The sequence below is a fragment of the Ochlerotatus camptorhynchus genome, unplaced genomic scaffold, assembly GCF_037179485.1.
Source record: "Ochlerotatus camptorhynchus isolate MF236.1 unplaced genomic scaffold, CSIRO-AGI_Acam_v1.1 ptg000065l, whole genome shotgun sequence".
NCBI lineage: Eukaryota > Metazoa > Arthropoda > Insecta > Diptera > Culicidae > Ochlerotatus > Ochlerotatus camptorhynchus.
Genome location: NW_027040555.1, coordinates 796,419 through 819,804, shown reverse-complemented (window position 1 = coordinate 819,804; position 23,386 = coordinate 796,419). Strand labels below are relative to the sequence as shown.

General features: G+C 39.0%; 1 protein-coding gene across 1 annotated transcript in view; it reads left to right on the top strand.

Annotated features, from left to right (window-relative positions):
- The window catches only part of LOC135697037 (uncharacterized), a 39,184-nt gene extending 22,772 nt beyond the window's left edge, over window positions 1-16,412 (top strand). Inside the window, exon 2 of the mRNA XM_065216609.1 lies at window positions 15,544-16,412. Coding sequence (XP_065072681.1) covers window positions 15,544-16,412 — 869 coding nt within the window. The remainder of the gene's footprint in view (window positions 1-15,543) is intronic.
- The last annotated feature ends 6,974 nt before the right edge of the window (window positions 16,413-23,386 follow it).

The following is a 23,386-nucleotide window of genomic DNA, read 5'->3' as shown; positions in this document are numbered from 1 at the left end:
GGTATTTATTGAATGATTACCATCTTGTAATCTTTCACTAATAACCGTAATTGAGCACATCCGCCTGTGTAAAGAAAGAGAGAAGGATTAGTAATTTCCATTTAGGGTAATTGATTCTGGTTGGACATATCCAAAAACTGATGATGGTTGGACCTATTTTTTCAATCGCTAGTTTAGTCAATCTCGCTAATTTTTTTTTCCAAAGAGCACTTTACTATCATAAAAAAATCTTTTTCTTCAATTTGCATGGGTGTTTTATTGAAAAAACTTCAAAACAATTGAGTTTCTATGTGTTGTTTTATTCCATAAAATACTGCTTTAAGGTGTAAACAACACGTTAGTACACCATTTATTCATTGGTTTCACTAAAATGTTTGAATAATTGACGAAATTCGAATAGATAAATATGATCATGGTTGGACCTACGCATGATGATGGTTGGACCTATGTGTTTCCTAAGACGGCCGCTAGGTGCGCTTCGGTTTGTCTGCATCCTTCATGCGCAGCTGATTTGAAATTCGATTTCGTTTTGGCCGAGTGAACAGTTTCTTCGATTGAAAAAATGCTAAAGAAAAGAGATATACGGTCGAAAATCTTTAAGATACTGTTCTTTTAGTAAGAAATAAATCACTTACCGCCTATCAGGCACAGAAAAGGTACAATATTCCGAAAACGACACTTCACGCAAAAATTAAGGGAAGCCACGGCAAGAAATATGGAAGGAAAATAGTGTTGAGTGTTGATTTGGAGAACCAACTAGCGGATTGGGTTTGTATGTGCGCTGCTTCTGGCAGTACCAAGACGACCAAAAAGATCTTGGAAGCTGCTAAAGACCTTGCGTCACTAGTTGAGCGTAAATTTAAAGGAGGAATTCCATCGTCAGGTTTGCTGAAAGGGTAACCTCCGATTTCTGAACTACCACGAAAGCGCCGAAAGAATCTGTTAATATAAATTTACATTAAGCACTTCTCATACACCTTCTGTGTGTGAATTAACTTGAAATAAAATGATAACAAACTAAAAATTGCAAACTGAAACTTATTTTCGAAAAAAAAACCCCTGGGAGAAAATAAAACTATAAAACCGGAATTAAGTTCTGATATTATGTCATTTTTAGCCCCTAAATTCCCCCGGGGCACCCAGAACATGCTCGGAAGTGGCCAATGTTGTCCAAGGCACTCAATTTTGTTATTGATCTTGTTATCGAATTTGGAAGTAATGTGAAGTGTCGCATGATAGGTTTTATTCCTTCCTTGTCAAAATTAGGTCCATGTTACACATACCCTGGAACTTGTTCCGGCCATATCTCCGGAACCAGTTGACCGATTCCAAAAATATTCGATAACTTTCAATGGGACTACAATACCTATAGTTTGACGTTAAAAAATTTCCAAATCGGGTCAATGATTTCCGAGAAAATGAGCCATGATGAATAGCTAATGCGTGGAAAGTGACCTTTTTAAAAAACGAAGTTAAACTCAAATTTCTTGATTTTTTTAAATAGCAAATTCATAAAAACTGTATAAAAAGGGTTTTTTTTTTCATGATACCAACAAGCTCTACACAAAGTTTTTGAACAAATATGGGCTAAACTAGCATTTGCAAAAATAGGTCCAACCATCATCATTTTTTAAGTCCATCAAGATCAGTATAGGTCCAACCAACATCATAATTCTTTGCTGAATAAAAACGTTTTATAAAATCATTTGTTCATTATATTTAACTTTTTATGTTATTATTAGAAACAAAAAAGGTAGATCTTTCCCCTAACCACGCATTTTTTTATAATTATATGTTGAATTCATAAAAAAAAAATACGACATGAATGTTGACGTCGTGTGAAACCAGCCTAAATAGGTCCAACCATCATCAGTTACCCTAATTCCAATATCGTATTTGCTTATCCTTGACAGATAAGTGTATTTCGTCTACAATGAGCAGGCTTCTTTATTGACTTGTACTAATAATCGACTATTATTACAAGATACTGAAGATCGAGTGTTAGTACAAGACACTATAGAATTCGGCACATTATAGACGAAATACGCGTATCTGTCAAAGATAAGCAAATAAGGTAGTGCAATTAAATGAAAAATTGCTAATCCTTCCCTCTTTCGTTATGCAGGTATTCCACAAAGACGCCCACATTCATCAGGACACATGCGCCTATTTTCATACTTTTGATTGCCAAACTAGAGAGTAAAGAAGTAGAAAAAATCTTTGTTTACGTACAGGATTGTAATCTATGAATCACGGTAAAGCCAGTTTTGTTCCATGAATTCATATAATGTAGCGGTTGCTTTTATGCACACAATGCCATTAAGAAAGATTTAAACACACGACACCCGGACAATAAATTTGTCAGTGCTATTTTTCTTCACTTCTTCACACAAAACCGAGCATAACGTTGCACTACATTTCATGTAGGAAGAGTTGCTTTTACCTCATGCTAATTGAACGAGCTTAATCTCGAAGTCTGCCGTAGCCCAGTGGAACGGAGCAAAGACACTGACACATCAAACCTTTAACACAGCCTTGGATCGAATCCCTTATCAGCTACAATTTAAAAAAAAAAACATGTCACTGCTAAAACTCCCACTACTTGTGATTATTTTTCGATTTATTTTTAGAATCGATCAACAACAAGAATTGATTTCCATACAAACTTTAATTAGATTCATTTATGACATGTGCATATATTTTCTTTTCCTTTATTTAACGTCGGTCTCTGTTCCGCAATCTAGTGCCAATCACCGACGGACATCGATTGCCATCCATTGACGGCAATCGAATGTGCAGGAAGGCATGCCTCAGAAAAATCCCACCGACCTCGGCTGGGATTGAACCCAGGCTCATTGGGGTGAGAAAGCAGTCATGCTTACCACTACACCACCGGCGCCGGCATGTACATATATGATATTGTGGTAAAAAGTAACGCTTATGTTTATCAGTCTGCATCGTGTTCTCTTGCCGTGCGGATCTATTTGCTTTTTGCTGAAGGAAGTATTGCTGCTACCTTACGCAACAACAAATTTAAACAGCACTGTTCAGTGCTCAATATACCTGCAAATTGTCAACCTTCTTCAACTCTCATTCCTCTTCGATCGTTGTTTTGCCCCTACGAGGTAATCCTGCTTGGACATCGACTTGGAAAATTCCTCTTCGATCGTTCGGATTCTTATAGTAATCTGCTTGGAAGTCGATTTGGAGAAACGTTTTACTACCGCCATGGTGCCTAATCGCAACAGAAAAGGGCAATCTCTTGATCCTTCTTCTGATGAAATTTATTTGAGCAATAAATTTGACATGCTCACGGATGATGAGAATGATCCATTTTTGCCGTTGCCAGTTTTTTCTCGTTTGGCCAATTTTAAGATTTTTGAGATTTTTGGAGCTGACCATATTGGATTTTCGAAAATTTTGCGCAAAATCAATTTTCTTCTCTTGTTTTCTAACTTTCTAAAAATTTCACAAATCATAATTAAACTTTCAAAACCAACTGCTGTCAACATATTTCAGAACTGACCGCAATGCTGCACAGAATTTTTTTTTTGAATTTTACTGGTGATGTAAACATCTATGAGTGCAAACATTCATGCATGTAAACTTCCTTTTCACGTAAACCTGCAACTTGCAAGAAATGTTGCTTACAAAGATGGTCGGTTGCATACAATTTATGGAATATCCTTCGAAATATCTCATGACATGTCGCATAAATTTACACGATCTATAATGCATGTAAACGTTCCTTTTATATGCATCATAGTAACATAAATTTACACTACTTTTTGGAACTGTGTGTGTGTGAAACTGTGGTTCCGGATTATAACTGCAGCACACACACACACTGCGAAATAGTCATATAAATTTCAGTTCCCTGAGAACGACACATGTAAGCGGTCCTTTTGACATTAGAATCAGTTGAAAGAAACGAGAAAATCAATTCAACCAAAAAACGGTTCTCTTCGTCGAGTTGCTTATGTTTCGTTTTGAGAACACTTAATTTTACATGACTGTTGGTTTACGTTCCATGATTTACGTCCAATATGGATAACGTCTCGTGTAAAAGTAGTTATTTCTAATAAAAAATTCGTTTATAATTCAGTTCCAACCTGGGTCGGGTATCAAGATTGGGTCTGCTTGTTTTCTGACAAACGTTTGTTTTTAAAACCCATCTCAGGTTGAGGTTCGCTCTGACAAAAAGGTCGGTTTCGCACTGGGTTGGAACTGGTTACCCCGATAATAAACGAATTCGCTATAAGTCTGCACTTCAGTTCATCTCGCAAAGCCTTTTGAAGTCATTTCAGTTGAAATTATCCACGGAAATCCATAGGTATACTTTCCAGAATTCCCTAGGAGATCTTTAAACACCGTTTTTAAATTTCTACGATATAGTACACACGTTGTTAACGCTGGATTTGGCGTATATTTATTCTAAATTTCATGTGAATTTAAGCGCAATATTGCATAAATCAGCAATGTTGTATATAAGATTGCAAACAATTTCGTTGTTTATGCCAACTATGCGTGTGTGTGTGTGTGTGTGTATTCCATCTAACTTTGATATCTTCGGATATCCTACAATTTGGCGCGCGCAAACACTAGACTTCTTTATCGAGTTAAAGGATTAACGCGCGCACATATCGAATCACATACGGGACTTTCTCAACTTTAGCGAGCCTAGCTGGGAGAACCAGTAGTAGGGTCGCAAAGAGAATACTAGCTTCTTATTTTGTGAAGTTATTCGATAAGCCAACTGTGAAGTCGGGTCGAGCTTCAGACTAAGAATCTTTTGTTTATTGAAATGCATTTTCCTTGAATGTTGAAAAGAGTAATTTGGGAAAAATAGTGAGACGACTGGAGTGACACCAAAAATGCGCATCCTAGCAATATCGGAAATAATGGTTATATTTTGGTTGAGCGCCCGGCGTTGTCATTCGAAACCTTTCTTGCTGCGCGAACAACCTTGGCCCACCTAGGAAGGGTGGAAGAGGACGAGGGAGCGCTGCAGTTCTAGTGACGAGTAACAAACATATGGGTCGTGTAAAGTTGCATAATTGCATTCTTGCCCAAGCGATGGCTCGGTGCCTGGAGTGGATAATTTATTAGCATGGTTCATATTGATTGGGGTTTTGTTAGCTATGTGAGAATGGTATACTACATAACCCCCACTGGCCGGCAGTGGTATTATGAAAGAAATATGCTTGCAATTATATATACACTGGAGCTGCAGTTAGTTCAAACCTCCAAATATTTGGCATGCAGATGCACTATATAGCACAACACTAACCTGTCAAACTTCTTTTTGAACCGCGCACTAAATTCAGTTCCAAAAGCCATTTCAAGAAGTACCAACATTAAAAACATAATGACTCTGAGTGACATAAACGACCGCAAAAACCGCGACTGGGAAAAACAACACATTCGACCTCGAGAAAACCACACTTTCATCTCACTTCGTTGTTTATGCGAACTATGGCTCAACATTAAACGAGGGAAGTTTTTACACGATGATTAGAATTCCGTTTTTTTGACGTAGGATTATGTCTTTCGGCAACATATTGGGAGTTCAATTTAAAAAAAAAACCAAAATTGATCGCATTACGAAAAGAGGTCAGGATTTGACCACATATAACTCTGTCAATAGCGGATGGATTTTAATTCTAAACAAGCCAATCGATTAGAAATTTAGCTACGAATCTGCTAAAATGAACACTTAATCAATTTTCAGTAGGTCACTTTTGAAAATTACACAATTGTCCAACAGGTGCAATGGTTTTCAAAATTATCACCGAAATCGAATTCGATCCTGTCTCCCTGAACGGTGCTTATTCAATCACCATGTGTGGTGGTGCACAGCAAAAAATAAAGTTTAATATTACATCCAAGAGGATGCACTTCGATCATGTCGAAAATCTCATTTATTTTTTATGGTCACAACAATAAATAAATACAGTAAAAGCAGCGTAATGTCAGTTCATGCACTGTATTAATGATAATTTTGTCCTTTTTGGCAAGTAATATTACACCATATTTTACCATATAAAATATATCGAATTTATATGATTGATCGCGAATATCTCGCGATTGAAAATTTTTAGCAAGAAATTCATCCAAACAATTTCCGCTTTTTTTTATTATCTATTGAATAAACCAACAGTTTTGTGCTCGAAAAAGCGTAATTTTGACATCAGAAAACGAGGTGCTTCCTTGATGGGAAAAGCGATTTCCCTAACACAGTCGCCGAATATTGTGTTCAAGCACTGAGCATACAAGACGGTACCTATATTTATGCCTTTTGTTGCAAATTTCATGCCCCTCATATTAAGAAAATTATGCCAAAAAAATAATGTTGTCGAATTCTCTTAATAGAAGGGGCTTAAAATTAGCATCAAAAAGCATAAACGTAGGTACCGTCCGGTAGGCTCTGATTCTGTAATTGATGTGTTTCCCTAATACATATTTCATTTCCGCACCGCTATCATCTCCAAGAACATCGAGGGCAAATTTCCTCAGCATTGTTCTAAACTGGCTTCCAAGCTTCCAACCCATCGGTCATTTTCAGGACTACAACAACTACAACTACAACAGACTACTTATTAAAGAGCTATCTAAAGAGTAAGAGCTTGTATTCAAGACGTACCGTCCAGGATTGGCTTGTACTACATGGACATTAGACTGATGCAAAATTTTACTTTTTCACTCCACAGTGCTTAAATGGTTTCAAATCGGGTCCTGATTAGCCTCCCAAAGTAACAACTAATTTGGTTAGAAACAGGCTTCGCACAAGCCATTTGAAGTTTACATGTAAATTACTATGGGAAATCTCAAGTTTTTGTTCATTGCCTTCTAGTCTTTTTCCATATTAAGCTGTGAAACAGTTTTATCAACAATCAATACGAAACTAACAATTTCAAATTGGCTCACTACTTGACTTGCCTATTGGTCCCAAGCAAATCGATTAACGTACCCCATTCTAGTATAAATTCCAGTACTACACTATGTTTGTTTTGATTCGCTATGAAAGTTTGACAGATAAAATGAGGGGTTCGTGGATTTTCCTATGTTTCGAGGGGTACACCGATTAGCTTGGGACCGAAGATAGTACCAGAGCTGAGCCAAAATGTTGAGCTCGTTTCTTCGGGACCTTCTAGTCTTAGAGTTACCTCTATGGTTCTATAGCCATTCTTATAGAACATTTTCTCAGCTACAACTGAAGATTGTTTCTATGTAAAACGAGACAGGAAAAAGTTATTAATTATTTAAGAGATTGGTAAACTTATGACATGATCAAGCAGCTGCTCTGAAGGCAACACTGTATTTTGCAGTGCGACATAGTAGCCATGATTTTTGTGTCCTATTCAACGCCCCAGAAACACCAATGTTGCCTGTTGAGCAGGTGATTGAGCATGATCATAAGACATCAGCGCATTGAACCATTGATAACTTTCGATCCTTGCATTTAATCAAAAAGTGCTCTTGAGCAAAGTTGTAGCTGAGATAATTTCCTACAAGTACAGTTGAAAGTTTTTGAAGCAGACCTATATGGTGAATTATTAGATAGACTTGAACAAAAATCTTGGTTTTACCATAGTAATTCCCATACAAACCTCAAATGGTTTGTGCTATCTAAGTTTCTCACCAAATGGGTTCAAATTTTGAGAGGTTAGTCAGGATCCGATTTGGAATCGTTTAAGTATTGTGGAGCGAAAATTTCAAATTTTGTATCACTCTAATAGACATTGACACAGCACCTCAAAAACAGAACTCTCAAATTGATTCCGAATTTCAACCTATCGAATTTTTTCTCTGATAACGAGTTAAGAAATCAATTTAATATAGGGGGAATGGCTCTAATGTTGGCCTATGGATCTAAGGTTGAGCTCATGGCTAAAAATCTGCTATTTATCAATTTTATCTAGATGAACGGATTGGGACGGTACTAATGGATATTTCTGGTCGCTATTGAAAATTTAGTCCATTGCTGAATTTATATATGGGCCCAAATTAGGGGCATTTAGGCCGACATTACTACCTTTCGTAATCCTACGTCAAATCTACGGTCGTGTCTTGGATACAACCTCTTACTTTTTCTGTGCATAATGCAGTGGCGTCGCGTAACCTCACTTTCAAAAACAGATTTAATGTCATATTCATACTCGAATGGGTTGAAAAATACACTTCATCTTCTAGTTAACTCGATATCTATTTATTGCAAGCAATATTTTGATAATTGTTCATGTTTTGAGAGTTGGTGCACCGGTAGATTGAGGTTAAGGCGACGCCACTGGCATAATGACCTTGGAATTACGCCCATACGCCTTTTTAATAGAAACTAAGCGATCGATTCAACTTCTGGTGGGTTTTCACTTTTCCTGATAAATTGATTCATCCGAGATGCTCGAAAACTTGATCTAAATATGGTTGAAAAATTTAATTCGGTATCATTTTTGCAAGGATTCTGCTAGTGTTCAGGAATATTTTTGTGAAGAAAAATGCAAAATTCCAATAGTGCTTTAGTGGTTATGATCTTCCAGATTTCTTGTGTGTGAATAGTTTAGCTGCAAATCAGTTCAGATGTGTGGAAAATCGTAAAATAAGACAATTACTGATGGAAATTGGCAAAGATGTTCAATGAAAAATGCTTTAATTTGCGTTGTGAAAAATCAAATATATCATATTAACAATATGATCCATTCATGCCTTTTCCAAATGTTGCAATGGCGACCCGAAAAATATTGCTTCACGCACCATCTAGCGTTGAAAAAGTTCAGCAACAATCATTCCATTACAATCGAGGGGTGCGAATATAACACTTATTACAAAAGTAAGAGTCAAATTATTTTCATTAATTACATTTTGTATATTGCTTTAAAATTTATCTGACATGTCACTGTTGTCATCAAATAAAACTAAAATGCTGAAATACATTCATTTGAAATATTAAACAAATTTTCATTTGGTTTACCCCTCGTGACGATAAACAAATAGATTGGTAGCCTTTTTGGCCACAGAGGTGCTTTCATCGCTAAAAATTCGGTTCGCCAGCTAAGCGAAAGAGTGGATAATATTGTTAATATAATATATTTGGAAAAAAATCCTTCTTCTGATGTAAACAAACGTTGACGTTTCCTCTCGAACTCGCGTGGTGCCCTCTACGTTGGTGGTGCATTAAAAAGGCCTATTGGTTAAATTTTAATGAAATTAATGTCGTGGAAAAGTTGCTAGACATAATCACTTTGAATTTGCCAATTTGCCATGGGGGCCGTTTTCGCAACCACATCTCTATTTTGGACTTCATTTACCACTCTGACGATAATTGGTAACGGAATTGACGATGCCAGATCCAACCCACCTGCGTTCAGAATCACGACCAATAATGCAATTTAACACAAATTTAAATTGATAAAATACCGAGTTTTGAGTACGCACTCATTGCTGTGCACAAAATCCATCATCACGATTTCAATTCCCAACATGTATATATGAAAAGTATACCTTACGTCTGTACGACAGGCTGGAAGTCGCCAATGTTCAGTTAGTTTTGTTTTGTTTCTTACAACATCGCCACACTACTGAAACTAGTTTTGGTTCATGCTTAATCTACTGCAAAGAAAATAAGGTCAAAACGATAATCGTAACCTTTTTATCACCCCGGAGCCACGATCCGTGTGCTTGTCAGCCAAAGACAATACATACATACATCGGGAGAATGGAGCAAGCTATCGTTTGGGGGGATGTAGGTAGAGAGAAACCAAAATCGATACCAAGATAAGTGGTGCTGTAGTGAGAGATAAGTAGGACAGTAAGACAAACGAAATGAGACTAAAGTTCAATATGTAAGTATATTTCCTACATTGCTTTGCTATGTAGTGTATATGTGCCAGTTTTTGGCTCTACACACTAAGATTTCTGTGAAATAATCTCAGTGTGTAGACTATAATTGGCCCTATCTTAAATTTGATTAATTTTTAAAACAAATTTATTTCAATGCAAGGTTAGAACATAGATTTTAACATATATTTTCGCAAATAAAACCGTAAAAATTTTATCGTAATTTGACAAAAGCCCTAGGGTCAAAAACTGGAGCACTAGTGCCATAACTGGCTCACTTACCCTATCTTCATTTAGTTTTTTGTCTACGTTGGTTAGATCATCCGCAGTGGAACGCACATCGGTTGTTTTTATCAATCTGCTTATCTTATAATTGCCCATCGGAAAGTTGCTTCTATTTCTGAAGGTATTATTATTTTGCGATTAGTTAATTCGGGGTAAACCAGGAATGGAATTCACTGGAACCGATCAAAAGCTGGAAATTGTCACCCACTCTGGAATACAAGTGCCATACAAAAGTCAGTCGGATTTATCCAGCAGACGTGTCCTACAAGTCAAAGTTTCGATCGGTTTCCGACAAGAATTATTGGTTTGTTTACATTCGATTTCCTTCTTCTTCGAGGGTGGCAGAAAGTTGTGTCTGTACGCTACAAGGACGATACGCAGCGCTTGGATGCTGCACTATGGGTCTGAGACTGTTATAGCCGTCGGAGAAAGAGGGAAAACGGAAACGATGTACTATGTGCACTCAAAAAAGGTGTCATGTTGTTTTTTGGTTGGAAATCCGAACTAGAATTCAAACTCATTGAACTCATGCGGTCACATGAAAATTAGGTGAATTTTAGATTGAATATCTTTCGATAGGGTATTGAAAAATACAATGGAAAACATATGAAAACTTTCTTCAGTGTAAGGTTCTCTGTTATACGATATCGTTCCCAAGTTTTCACATCATCGCTTTCAATTTCTGTTTGCTGATAGTGGGATATGAAATGTATCAGGAAGCAGAAAATCGAAGCACCAGAGATGGTATCAAATCACACCCGTCACTGCTGGTTGACTAGTTGGCTGGGAAACGGTAGAAGTTTTCGGAACAAACTATGACTATGAGGGTTTCCGTCGGTGATTGGATTCGGGGGGACCTTGTTGCGTTTGGCAAAAAATGTTTACGACTGTTGTTTATGTTATTGGAATGCCAGCACCATTCCAAATCAGTGTATCGGCCTATTCAGTGATTTTAGTGTGGTAATTTACTTAAAAAATGTAGGCTTATTTGAAAATGGTTATGTTATTTATTCCGTTAAACTATAGATACATTCGTAATACACGAAAACTAACCAAACTGTGTTGTCTTAATTGCTTTTAATACATACGAATGAAACGATCTCCATTCGTGGAATAAATATGTGGCCAATTTTCTGAGACTATTTTGGAACGTTACTAATTTTCCGAACAACATTTGAAGGAGTGATTTGTCATCAGTCATCATTGTTGTTTACAAGTAGCGGTGTTTTCCCAAGAAAATTGAACTTAGACAGTATTATCTGTTGAACTTTTTATACTATTCCATAATAAACCAGGTGATTTGCAGTGAAATGTGCCATTTAAAACAGATTAGCATGCAATGTATTCATTTGTATTACAAATGTTTCGCAAATTTCAAAACTTTACCGTCATCGTTGGTATGAACGTGGTATGCCACGGGAAGGAACCAATTTGCTTGTTTATACATTTTTCATGAATCTATCTGAATAAATTACTTCTGTTCGAACTAGTGCTGCGTCGCGTTACCGGCATATTTTCTACGAAAAAAATCGCACGATCTACAAGGACTCTAGAGCTGCTCCTGTTGAACCAATGTGAATGGAGAGTGGGCGATTCTATTTTCATCACAAAAGACGCTACAAAAACTAGCATTTTAAACTTTTTTTTCCTCACTTCATTTCCACGTTCATAATTTTCCCAGAAAGGGAAAGACACTGCTCGGTATGTACAGCTCTACTGCCATCATACACTCAGTTGCTTGCGGCAAAGAGCGTGCCTGTCCGTCGAGATGAAATATTATGAATGAAAATACTTTTGCTCAATCAAATTGCATAATGAAGCAGAAAAGTGGAGATAATTAATTACGGTAACAAGAGCAGAAAGCAGAAGCGTTGATAGATGCGCCTTCTTTGCACGGGTCGGAAATTTCCTGGTGTGGCAGGTACCGACTCGTTGCCCTACCTAGAACTGATGAATGCATCTCGAGAGCGAGATGAAGATGATCTCTTCAGTTCAGGTTCATTGGAGAAGAGTGTATTGCTTCATGCTTGTATGGATATAGGGCAGCAATCTTGAGGTGATCAAGTGGAAAACTCTTCGCAAGGAAAACGATGATACTTGATTGAGTGTGTGCCGGTGATGTTTCGTCGTCCTAGGGTTGACTGGGAAAGTGATTATTTTATTTGGGAATGAAATATTTATCACATCTCAGCATGAAACCCCAAGTAGCTGTTGACGTGTTACGCTTCATCTGAAAACGAAATGGTTAAATACATGTCAATAACTAAAGAAAACATTCAATCTCAAGTCTCGAACGCACAGCCTTCATATCGGCAGAAATCAATGTGCAACCATCAGGCATAGGAATTTTCCTATACGAGAGTTTCTCAAGTAGTTTGGTCCAATCTCTTTCCAAAACGACCATACGCATCAACGATTTGAACTATAACCCACTTTTGGCTCTGAAGTGTTTGATTTAAATATTTCTCAATTTATAGATATCCGTTGTCTGCTTCCACTGGGTGTTTACATTTCTTCTTTATCGATCCGGTTCTACCCAGGATTGGAATACGTATCACCACTATCAAACCAAAACATAAGGTTAAGTTCACGATGTAAAAACCTTCAATAATAAACCAACAACATTCGATCCCCGGAGGGGTGTTATCGTTTTTAGCTGCCCAAATGTTTGTACATGTACGAAACGGGTGCTATGTAGAACGGCATTATTATTATTGGCTTCTAGAGCACATTGCCTTCTAATCCAAGGTCGCCCGGTAGGCAGTGATGTGGTGTGTTTTCTGGCACTTGAATCGAAATCCGAAGAAGGCAGAATAGGGGTGAAAATATTTACAAATACATCGCTTCGCAAGCGTTGTATTATTCTGACATTGATTAAAAAGTGTGCCAGGGAAATTTGACGTATCGGTCGGAGGCTCGTGTGGTTCTCGCTGAATCCATCATGCTGCTATTAAAGATTAGCCATGGGTAATTTTTGACAGTTTTGATTACTTTTATGGATTTGTTTTCAATATTATTAAAACCTTTTTCTCCTATTTTCAACATACTAGGTTTAATTCGAGCAAAAATTGCACGTATTCATAAACTGTTTCAGCTCCCTTTTTACTGAGGAGCAAGGTTACTGTTTGCTATAAAAAATGTGTGTTCGGAATTATGAAATCATTCGATGTTATAATGATATTTTGAACTAGGAAGTTACAACTTCTTCTTTTGGCTTTACTATAACGTTCCTAGTTGGACTCTGCGCCAGCTCTCAACTTAGTGTTCTTTGAGCACATCCACAGTTGTTAATTGAAAGCTTTCTGAAGAGTGAATATTCACCGATCATTAAATCGCTAACTGTGGCCCTAAAAATGAGAAATTGACAGGTTTCATGCGTCAAACACATACTTTACAACCTTTGCTTGTAACTTACAAATGCAAAATATCATCATAACTTGTAATGATTTCGGACCAAGGAAAAATATTTTTTTATAGCAATCGAATGGCAGCATCTCAAGTAACATTGCAAGTTTTATAAAGGTTTTAAAGCATTCTACAAGTCTAATTCATGGTCTACAGATCCCTCATAAAACTTAAATGGTTACTTGGGATGCCTGCTGAGGAGTCCTTGGGTTTAACTAAAGTATACAGTTTTTTTTCATGTTTCATAACTTTTCGAGCATCAACTCAACACTTTTTTTCAAAATGCACCTATCTATAGTATTCTATTTAACAATTTTCTATTGTTTTATACCATTGGAAAGGTTATTTTTTTTAAATTTTATTAATATGGTGGTCACGCTACGTGTTTTTGACATTGCACCGTAAAACCTGAATTTTGGTTTTTTATCTGATTTTTTTCAGAGGTGCAATTAAAAACTCGACTATGCAGCATTCTACTAGACATTTTCATAAGCTTTCAGGGAAAAATATGTAAGAAGGAATCAATCGATCCATGAGCATGAACATGATGGACCGCTCACGGTTGCTACTCTGTTATTGCCAGATCAGCTGTAATTTCACGGAGAACCAATAGAAAACTGGTGATCTCAAACTAGGCAATTCCAGCGCTGGCCGCACCCGAACACAGGTCAAGAAAGGAAGAGTTAGGAATGTGTTGACGTGACACTCGCTTTGATGGAAGCCGAGAACACCTCTGCACTTCAACGAGAAATCACTGGGATATTGGGGAATAGCTGAATTGATGTCTTAACGAACATATAACGCAAAGGAGCTTGGGATTGAACCCACAGTCTTCTGCTCAGTAAGCAAAAACGTTTGTCACTAGGTAAACGAGCTCCTTTTTAATCATCGAGTTGCTGTTATTACCATGTAGTCACATTAACAAATCAGACAATTGATGAATTTTGAATGTGGATGGGCCTGATATTAGGCTCATGATGTTCTACTCAGTAAGCAAAAACGGTTGCTCTAAGGCCACATAGCCCCTCATATCACATCATACCGCTACTCGAGTTGTTGTAACCACCGGAAACGACAATGACGACACATTTCGGAAAATACACGATTAACAAGCGATTTAACCATAAATCTCTTTAATATGATAGGACCTGGGACCACGTTTTTCTACTCACTAAGCAAGCCACTGCAACTGACGATCTTTCAAATCCGAAATCTAAAAGCTTCGAAAAAGTACTTAGGCCTTCATTAAGTTAAACTTTCACGCGACGTTCAATTTTTTTTTTATTTGCTCTTTACGTATTGTTCAGGTTATCATAAAAAGTTATGGCCAACGTGACGAGTGTAAAACGGTCTACACTGATTGACGACAAATAAATAAATTAAAAATAAAATTGAGCTCTGGTTAAACAAGTTATTCAAATGAAATTACGTTCTAGAAAGCAGTCAATAATGTATTCCAAACTGGATCATGCGTGCTCCCTATTTTACTAAGCATTCCGAAGCGTGCCGCCCAAGATCGATCAGATATGGTTTCCTACAATAGTAGCTTGGTATAAATCGTAATGTCTTTTCCCCCACAAGACTCAACTATGTTCTTGCATTCGGATGCACACCTTACCGAAGTTATCGCTTTTCTTATGTTCTATTTAAAACCGCAAAATAGATCTCGTGTGATCGAGGTTATCCCACCAGGAAACAAACGGATTGTTCTTAACTGGAACAAGCACATCAAGCACAATCTGCAAGCACCATGGCAGCACCAACACAACCTCAAATACATTTTGGAAAATTTCGAAAAGAAGAAAAGGAAAAAATACACACAACCACATAAAAACACATAAACAGTTAACATGGAATTCTTTCTAATACAAAATTAACTACCGTAAAACCTCCTTAGAACTCTTTAAATCACAACACTTTAGAAACAGCGATATTATCTGCAAGCATCCAATTTATGAAAAACTTTTCTTTTTCTTCCCGGAAGTGTACGCAGCGTTTTATAAAATACGAATTTCGCAGCGATTATCGCAGCGTATACCGCAGCGTATACCACAGCGTATACCGCAGCGTATATCACAGCGTATACCGCAGCGTATACCGCAGCGTATACCGCAACGTATACCGCAGCGTATACCGCAGCGTATACCGCAGCGTATACCGCAGCGTATACCGCAGCGTATACCGCAGCGTATACCGCAGCGTATACCGCAGCGTATACCGCAGCGTATACCGCAGCGTATACCGCAGCGTATACCGCAGCGTATACCGCAGCGTATACCGCAGCGTATACCGCAGCGTATACCGCAGCGTATACCGCAGCGTATACCGCAGCGTATACCGCAGCGTATACCGCAGCGTATACCGCAGCGTATACCGCAGCGTATACCGCAGCGTATACCGCAGCGTATACCGCAGCGTATACCGCAGCGTATACCGCAGCGTATACCGCAGCGTATACCGCAGCGTATACCGCAGCGTATACCGCAGCGTATACCGCAGCGTATACCGCAGCGTATACCGCAGCGTATACCGCAGCGTATACCGCAGCAAATACCGCAGCGTATACCGCAGCAAATACCGCAGCAAATACCACAGCAAATACCACAGCGAATACCACAGCAAATACCACAGCGAATACCGCGGCGAATATCACAGCGAATACCGCAGCGAATACCGCAGCGAATACCACAGCGAATACCGCAGCGAATACCACAGCGAATACCGCAGCGTATACCGCAACGAATACCGCAGTGAATACCGCAGCGAATACCGCAGCGAATACCGCAGCGAATACCGCAGCGAATACCACAGCGAATACCGCAGCGAATACCGCAGTGAATACCGCAGCGAATACCGCAGCGAATACCACAGCGAATGATATAAGTTGACCTTGCTGATGATGCAATGTTTTTTTTATCTCTTTTATTTCGTGTTCTGTCTACGCTTTCGACTATAATAGCAAGCATTTTATTCATAAAATTATAGAACGACGTACACACTTGCCACGATTCTCTCAAAGTCCCGTTCAGCAGAAAAAGCATACGAAATCGAGAATGCGAGAAAATAAGATATTCTTATTCGCTTATAGCCTATCCATATTCCGAGCAGTGGAGAAAGCACAGGTATATCTCATCCTCCGTTCATGTGGTCTCCACTAACATTCTGCGATGATGAATCCCTCATAATTGTAAACAAATATTGCATCCCTTGGTTGGGTGTACAAATGGTTCTGAGTTATAGTACAATGAAGTTCCCAATATTAATTTAAAAAAAAAAGTAATTCAACTTTACCTTCAAATTACCAGTGCACTATTCAAATGATACTAATAAAACTTTGGAAAACAATTATATAGGGAATATACTTTCCTATTTTAGTACAAAACATGAAAATTAATTAAAAAAAAACTGAATTACGACTCATCACTATCCTACTGTGCTACGCTACGCATTCCAGAGGTTTTGGATCGATTTATTCACGAATCAATGGAGACGCGTGGTCACGTGTATTGCGACGTTAACTAGCACTTGATACTTCTAACCTATACTGTGAAAAATAATCTTAAGAATTTCATAAGGCTCGGCTTATTTTTTTTTTTGTTTATTAATTTATTTGATAAGGCTCAACCGAATTAACTTTACAGAGCCGAGGATTTTTGGTCACTATACAATACATCTTAAAACTATAGTCAAAAGGTACAACACAATAAACACTTTATCTTCCGCTATCCAAAAAGCCTCCTCCATCAGAACTGGAGCCGCTGCCAGTGGTTTCATTGTATGGCAAATTGTTGTACGCCAACGAGGGTCAGAGCGCGTCCATTGCAGCAATGGACGCAAAACGTGGTCAGCACTCACACACTCATCACGAAACGGTTGCTTTCCAAAGTCGACGACGCATCGACCGAAAGAACTGCTGATGAAGAACAATGAGGAGGACCACACAATGGATGCTGCCGAGAAAACAGACGATCGCGTGGCACACATCGAGAGTGGCCTGCTTTTGTCGACAGCCGAGTGAATACTGGCGGCTTATGAACGAAACGTATGAATTTCATAAGCGTAACTTATGAATGATTTTCGTCTAACATGTGGGTGCTCTTATCCGCCTTTAACCATTTCATTATACCAACCGTTGAAATACGAGTGGTCAACACACGAGCACCGTGCTCTCAACGTCCATGGTTCGATTCTAGTCGCTCCATTTTATTATTTTGACGTAGGACTACGTCTGTGATTTCTTTATGGGAGTACACTTTGTGGAAACCGAAAAAGGAACATGTAACAAAATTGTGAAAGATTTTGAACGTTTATAGCTCAGCTGCCCCTGGATCAATTTCAATAACTTTATCACCAATCGATCAGAAATATTTGTACGCATCTGCTTAATTTAAGACTTTATCATTTTTTAAAATGTCACTATTAAAAATTGCACGAATGAGCAACTGTTGCTATGATAATTAAAATGATCACTGATTGCCTGCGAAAAGCGATTTCCCTTACACAGATTTCAAAGTTGAATTCCATCCGGTCTCACCGAACGGTGTTTATTCAATCACAGCGTGGTGAGTGGTGGTGTTCTCCAGTACACAACGAAAGGCTCCTCGCAAGCAGCTAGCTATCAAGGCTGCCCTCAGCCGCTGATCGGATTCAGTTCCAATCACGGTGTGTGGTGGTGTCCGGTCGTCGGCATTAGCAGCAGCAGCAGCAGTGCTTTTTCCAGTACACAACAAAAGGCTGCCTACAAGCAGCGAGCTGCAGCCCACATGAGCATCCATAAAAGAAGGAAGAAGTCACACCGCTATTGATCGGAATCAGTAGCTCTTCGTGAGTCACTGTGGGTCATCTATGCCAAGTGCGTCACCCATATTCCAAACAACATACAGCTCACCAGCCTCATCTGTGTTTAACACCCTAAAAGCTCAGATTTTCTCAACAATCATGGCAAAACAGTCCTTTTCAGGACCACCATAAATTCGTCAAGGTCATAAATCGGATGTCAGTTCCCATATCAAGATAGAGCTGGAATTAGGGCGTAACAGCTTTTGTAAACAATGACTTTTTTCGATGATGTCTTGAAAGTCAAGGCTCGCCCACGTAAATCAACATCATCATCAGGTAGGGTCAGACTTCTTATACCCGACGGTAATGTTGTTTTGCGTGGACGTGTCTTGAATTCCTAGAAATCATATTGAGAAGTCATTGTTTACAAAATCTGTTATGCCCTTATTCCAGCTCTATCTAGATATGTTTAATTCTAACATATCATGTATTTTAAGGCAACATTGGGGTGCAATTTCAAAAACCAAAGTCGCGGCATGAAAGTTGTTTGATTTTGATCCAGAGATGATGGATTTTACTTCTTAATAAGCCAATCGATAGGATTTTTTTCTATGAATCTGTTAAAATTAAGACCTTCATTTTTCAAAATGTCACTATGGAAAATTGCACGAATGTGCAACTGTTGCTATGATAATTAGAATGATCACCGATTGCCTGCAAAAAGCGATTTCCCTAACACAAATTTCAAAGTTGAATTCCATCCGGTCTCACCAAACGGTGTTTATTCAATCACCGCGTGGTGGATGGTGGTGTTCTCCAGTACACAACGAAAGGCTTCCTGCAAGCAGCGAGCTGCAGCCCACATGAGCGTCCATTCACCGAAGAAGGAGGAAGAAGTCGCACCGCTATAGATCGGAATCAGTAGCTCTTCGTGAGTCGCTGTGGGCCATCTATGTTAAGCCCGTATACTAAAGAGTATAAACAGAGAGAACCCCGCTCAAATTCCTATTCCTACACAAAACATAAGCTCATCTCTGATCACGCCTTCCTTTGGAAGAGAAGTAAAGCCGCTGATCCCCGGTTCATGAGTCGGTCACGGTCGATAGGTAGGGTCCAGGTGTGGGAGCTGCCTGCCTGACGTCGGTAGCATTGGTGCTCAGCACGGAAAACAAGATCAACGGAAAGCAAATCAAGGAAAAAAAAAATTAATTCTCAATCCTAATTATTGAAAAAGTTAGCGGTGCCAGTGGTGTAATGGTAAACGTGACTTCCTCTCACTCCAAAGAGCCTGAGGCATACAACCTCTGATCACGCCTTCCTTGGGAAGGGAAGTAAAGCCGCTGGTCACCGGTCCATGAGTTGATGATTCGATAGGTAGGGTCCAGGTATGGGAGTTGCCTCCCTGGAGTTGGTAGCATTGGTACTCAGTACGGAAATCAAGATCGACGGAAAACCAATCATAGGAAAAAAAAGTTGAAAAAGTTGATTTTTTTTAGTGGTGAAGATAGAAAACGTATTAACAGATTTCATTGAAGACCAACAAACTAACCAAGTCTATATTTTCAAATGTAAAGTATGAATTGATACCACTTATAACGATTTTTGATGTCATTTTGAACTAAAATTCTCATGATGAAGCCATTTTCAAGATATTTAGATAAAAAAATCGAAAAATATGTTTTTATTCCTTTGTACAAGCCTTCTTCATATGTTTGTCGCGTTGAACTTTCGGCGATTTTGATTAACTGCATTGAATCATTACATTGTTCGGTGTGCGCATTGTCTTTACCCGCAACTGGGTCGTGTGTGGTTGCTGTTGGAGCAAATATTGATGATAAGTGGTGGTGTTGAAGTGAAAAATACCATCAAAGTTAGATTTGGAAATGGTGCTGAAAGACCGTTGTTGGACAACATTGTTAGTTTCTCTAAGGCACTGAACGTTGTATCTTGGTCATTATATACATATTGCTGAGGAGAAATTCCTGTTCATAAAACTTAAGACCGAAGAATCGATGCTCCATACATTGCTGCATAACTCTGACCAATTAATTTTCCATTATGATGATGGAAAGGCAGTCGAGGTACGCATGTCGAATGCAGGAAAATGTGTCTAATATGTGCGAGTTAGAGATGGCCGGGTATGCAAATTTCAACAACCGAACTTGACCGGTACCCAAATTTAAATTTTTTTAAGAGCCCGTACCCAGCCTGAAACCGAAATAATATTTTTTTAAATACCCGTACCCGACCCGAACCCTAAATTTAGCTTTTTGAATACCCGTACCAGACCGAAACTCGTCGGGCACGAGTACGGGTTGAGCATCGGGTAAGTAACATGTATACATTTGTGTATGGTTTTAGCTTATTAGTTGGTATTTGAATAGTATGTGTTATTTGCAGTAGAATTTGTCAGAATGTATGTTTTGATGAGAAAAATCATTATTTTATTATTTTTATAAGATGCTACAAACATCTGTACCCTACTCGTACCCGAGTATTTAATTTTTATTGATACCCGTACCCGATCCGAACCCGAAAATTAATATTTTGCATACTTGTAGCCGACCCAAACGTATCGCGTAGGGAATGGGTCGGGTTTCGGATAAAAATACCCGCACCCGACCATCTCTAGTGCGAGTGTATGATCTGCCACCTGAAGTTCAGGACAAAGAGCTCACGTTGATGTTGAGAAAGTACGACAAAGTAAATCGTGTCGTGTGTGAAAAATTTCCCCCAGAGCTGGGCTTTGATATGTTAACTGGGGTACGTGGTACACATATACTATATATATGGATGTGAAAAGGGAAAGTCCTACATCGCTGCATATCCTCAATCGAAAGGGGAATGTTTTCTATCAATGGAACAAGAACGTGTGTTTTGTTTGTAAGATGGAGCGGCACCGCATAAATTCCATACTACAAGCGGAAGAACCAGAAGCAGGATGAAACTAGTTCGTACGCTGGTGTGATAGCTGGAGGGGCCACAGCGGAAGAGATAGAGGTTCTCGGGGAGACTAGACTCTGTAGCGACTCGATTAGCGTAAAGACCCGACCTACTTGATGGCAAAGGAATTGTTTAATCACCAACAGCATATTAATGAACAGAAGAAAACAGAAGAAAGGAAAAAGTAACGGGTGCGGGAAAAGCAAGCAGTCACCTCCCAGGAAGAAATGAACTCATTTATAATCCTCTTTTTTTATTGATAATGAAAAAAAAATGCATAAATCGGCTCCGTAAAGTTATCGCGATTGAGCTTTTGAAATTACTGTGTTTTTGCACCTCAATTAATCGGTTTGAAGTTACAGGCACAAAAGGAATGTTTATTTTTAGTTTGCCGGTTGAATGAGTTGAACAGTAGGGTAAACGCTCCTATAGTTGCGGTACGTTAAAAGCGTTAGGTTCCTATAGTTGTGTATTGAATCTCCATGCACAACTACAGGAACCTAACGCTTCTAACATACCCAACTATAGGAGCGTTTCCCCTATTAATTCCTATAACTCCGGATTTAAAATTTTCTGGTATAACCGCAGAATTTAAACTTTCATTTGAAATTTGCATGGGTTTTAAATCTTGTCAACTAATCCCTCTTTCTCAGTACCTGATTGAAAACAGAAATGCACGGAGTTAGCATGAGGTAAAAGTCAAATCTAACTGGTGTCATGTAGTGGAGTTCTGTGCTCTGTCACCTCATAGGCATTGAGTGAACCCATCCCAACACTTCCAGTGATGCCTCAATAACAATCATTCTCAATTATGTTTATGAAGTTCATGAAATTACGACACAGACTCTCCTTCTCATCTCGCGCGTGAATAATAATAATTAGGCAAATGAACTTGAAAGAGCTTCCGCGAGGGGTGGGCGTTCCACGTTAGAGTCAGCTCATTTGGAGAATCGTTTTGACTACGCGTTTCGTCATTCGGATTGACACCATCACCATCTTCACCAGAGTAGTTTGGTTCAGTTGAGTGTTGAACTAACATTTCACGCCACATTGGGGGAGGTCGTGATTGCTTTTCGAAGCTGCTGTCGGTACACTCGTCGAAAGTGGTACGCCCCCTCAAAATCCACACCGAGTTGCGTTTCTGCCACTGGGTATTCTTTCGAATACATCAATCTTGTTTGTACATACCGCTTACCTGAGGTTGCTTGTGATGTGACATGTAGTGTAGATGCACCCACACGTTAAATGGGCCGCACTGAGAAAAGTGGTGAAATGTATTTATTCAATTTTCAACACTCATCTTTATACCAACGCCGCAAGAAAGGTCATAACATTTTGCATAACCACATTTGGTTAGTTTGATTGGGACATTTTCGGTTCAAAATAGAGTGAAGCACACATCACATCGCATCCTACCAGTGACCACCAAATCTTCCAGTCCATATCACGTATTGGTTGCGCTCCACCCCCGCTTCCTAATGCTTCTACCTTTGGCTTAGCTATATATATATATATACTGCACACAACTTTTCCACTCAACCTCACCCGTCACGATTGCAACGGAAAGAGTTCACAGTCACCGGTGCAGGAGCTTGCCACATTGATGACGATGTCGATGCACAGAGAGGATGAACCACTCTTCAAGTTTTGCCCAGCACTGCTGTACATACTAGACTGCAGACTCAGAGTAGTGTAGTGCAGAGTGCACGAGCATCGCATAGACGAAGAGTTTTGCACATGCTTTCCGCATATAAGTTGAAAATTAAAATTCTTTGTGTTTTGATTTTATGAAAGCAAATTTTATTACTTTGAGGGATCGTAAAATTTTAGTTTAGTTACATTTGCTCTGCCTCACTGCCGATGGTGCGGTCGGTGGTGGGAGTTGAGCAGCCAGTGCACTTTTCATCGTGGAACCGTGTTCGTATCTCTACCGTAAACTACCAAGCGACCGCTTCGAGAATGTATGTATGATGGCTGTGTATGAAATTTCCAGTGAGTGCTTCTAAGGACACCATTAGATTGCCCTCCAGAGTGGAGAATCGATGGCGAAAGTTTGGTGCTTTTGTTCCGATGTTCCGAAGGGAAATCGGCGAATTATAACTATCGCTTCTTCGATGGAACCTGATATGGGTGGATGATG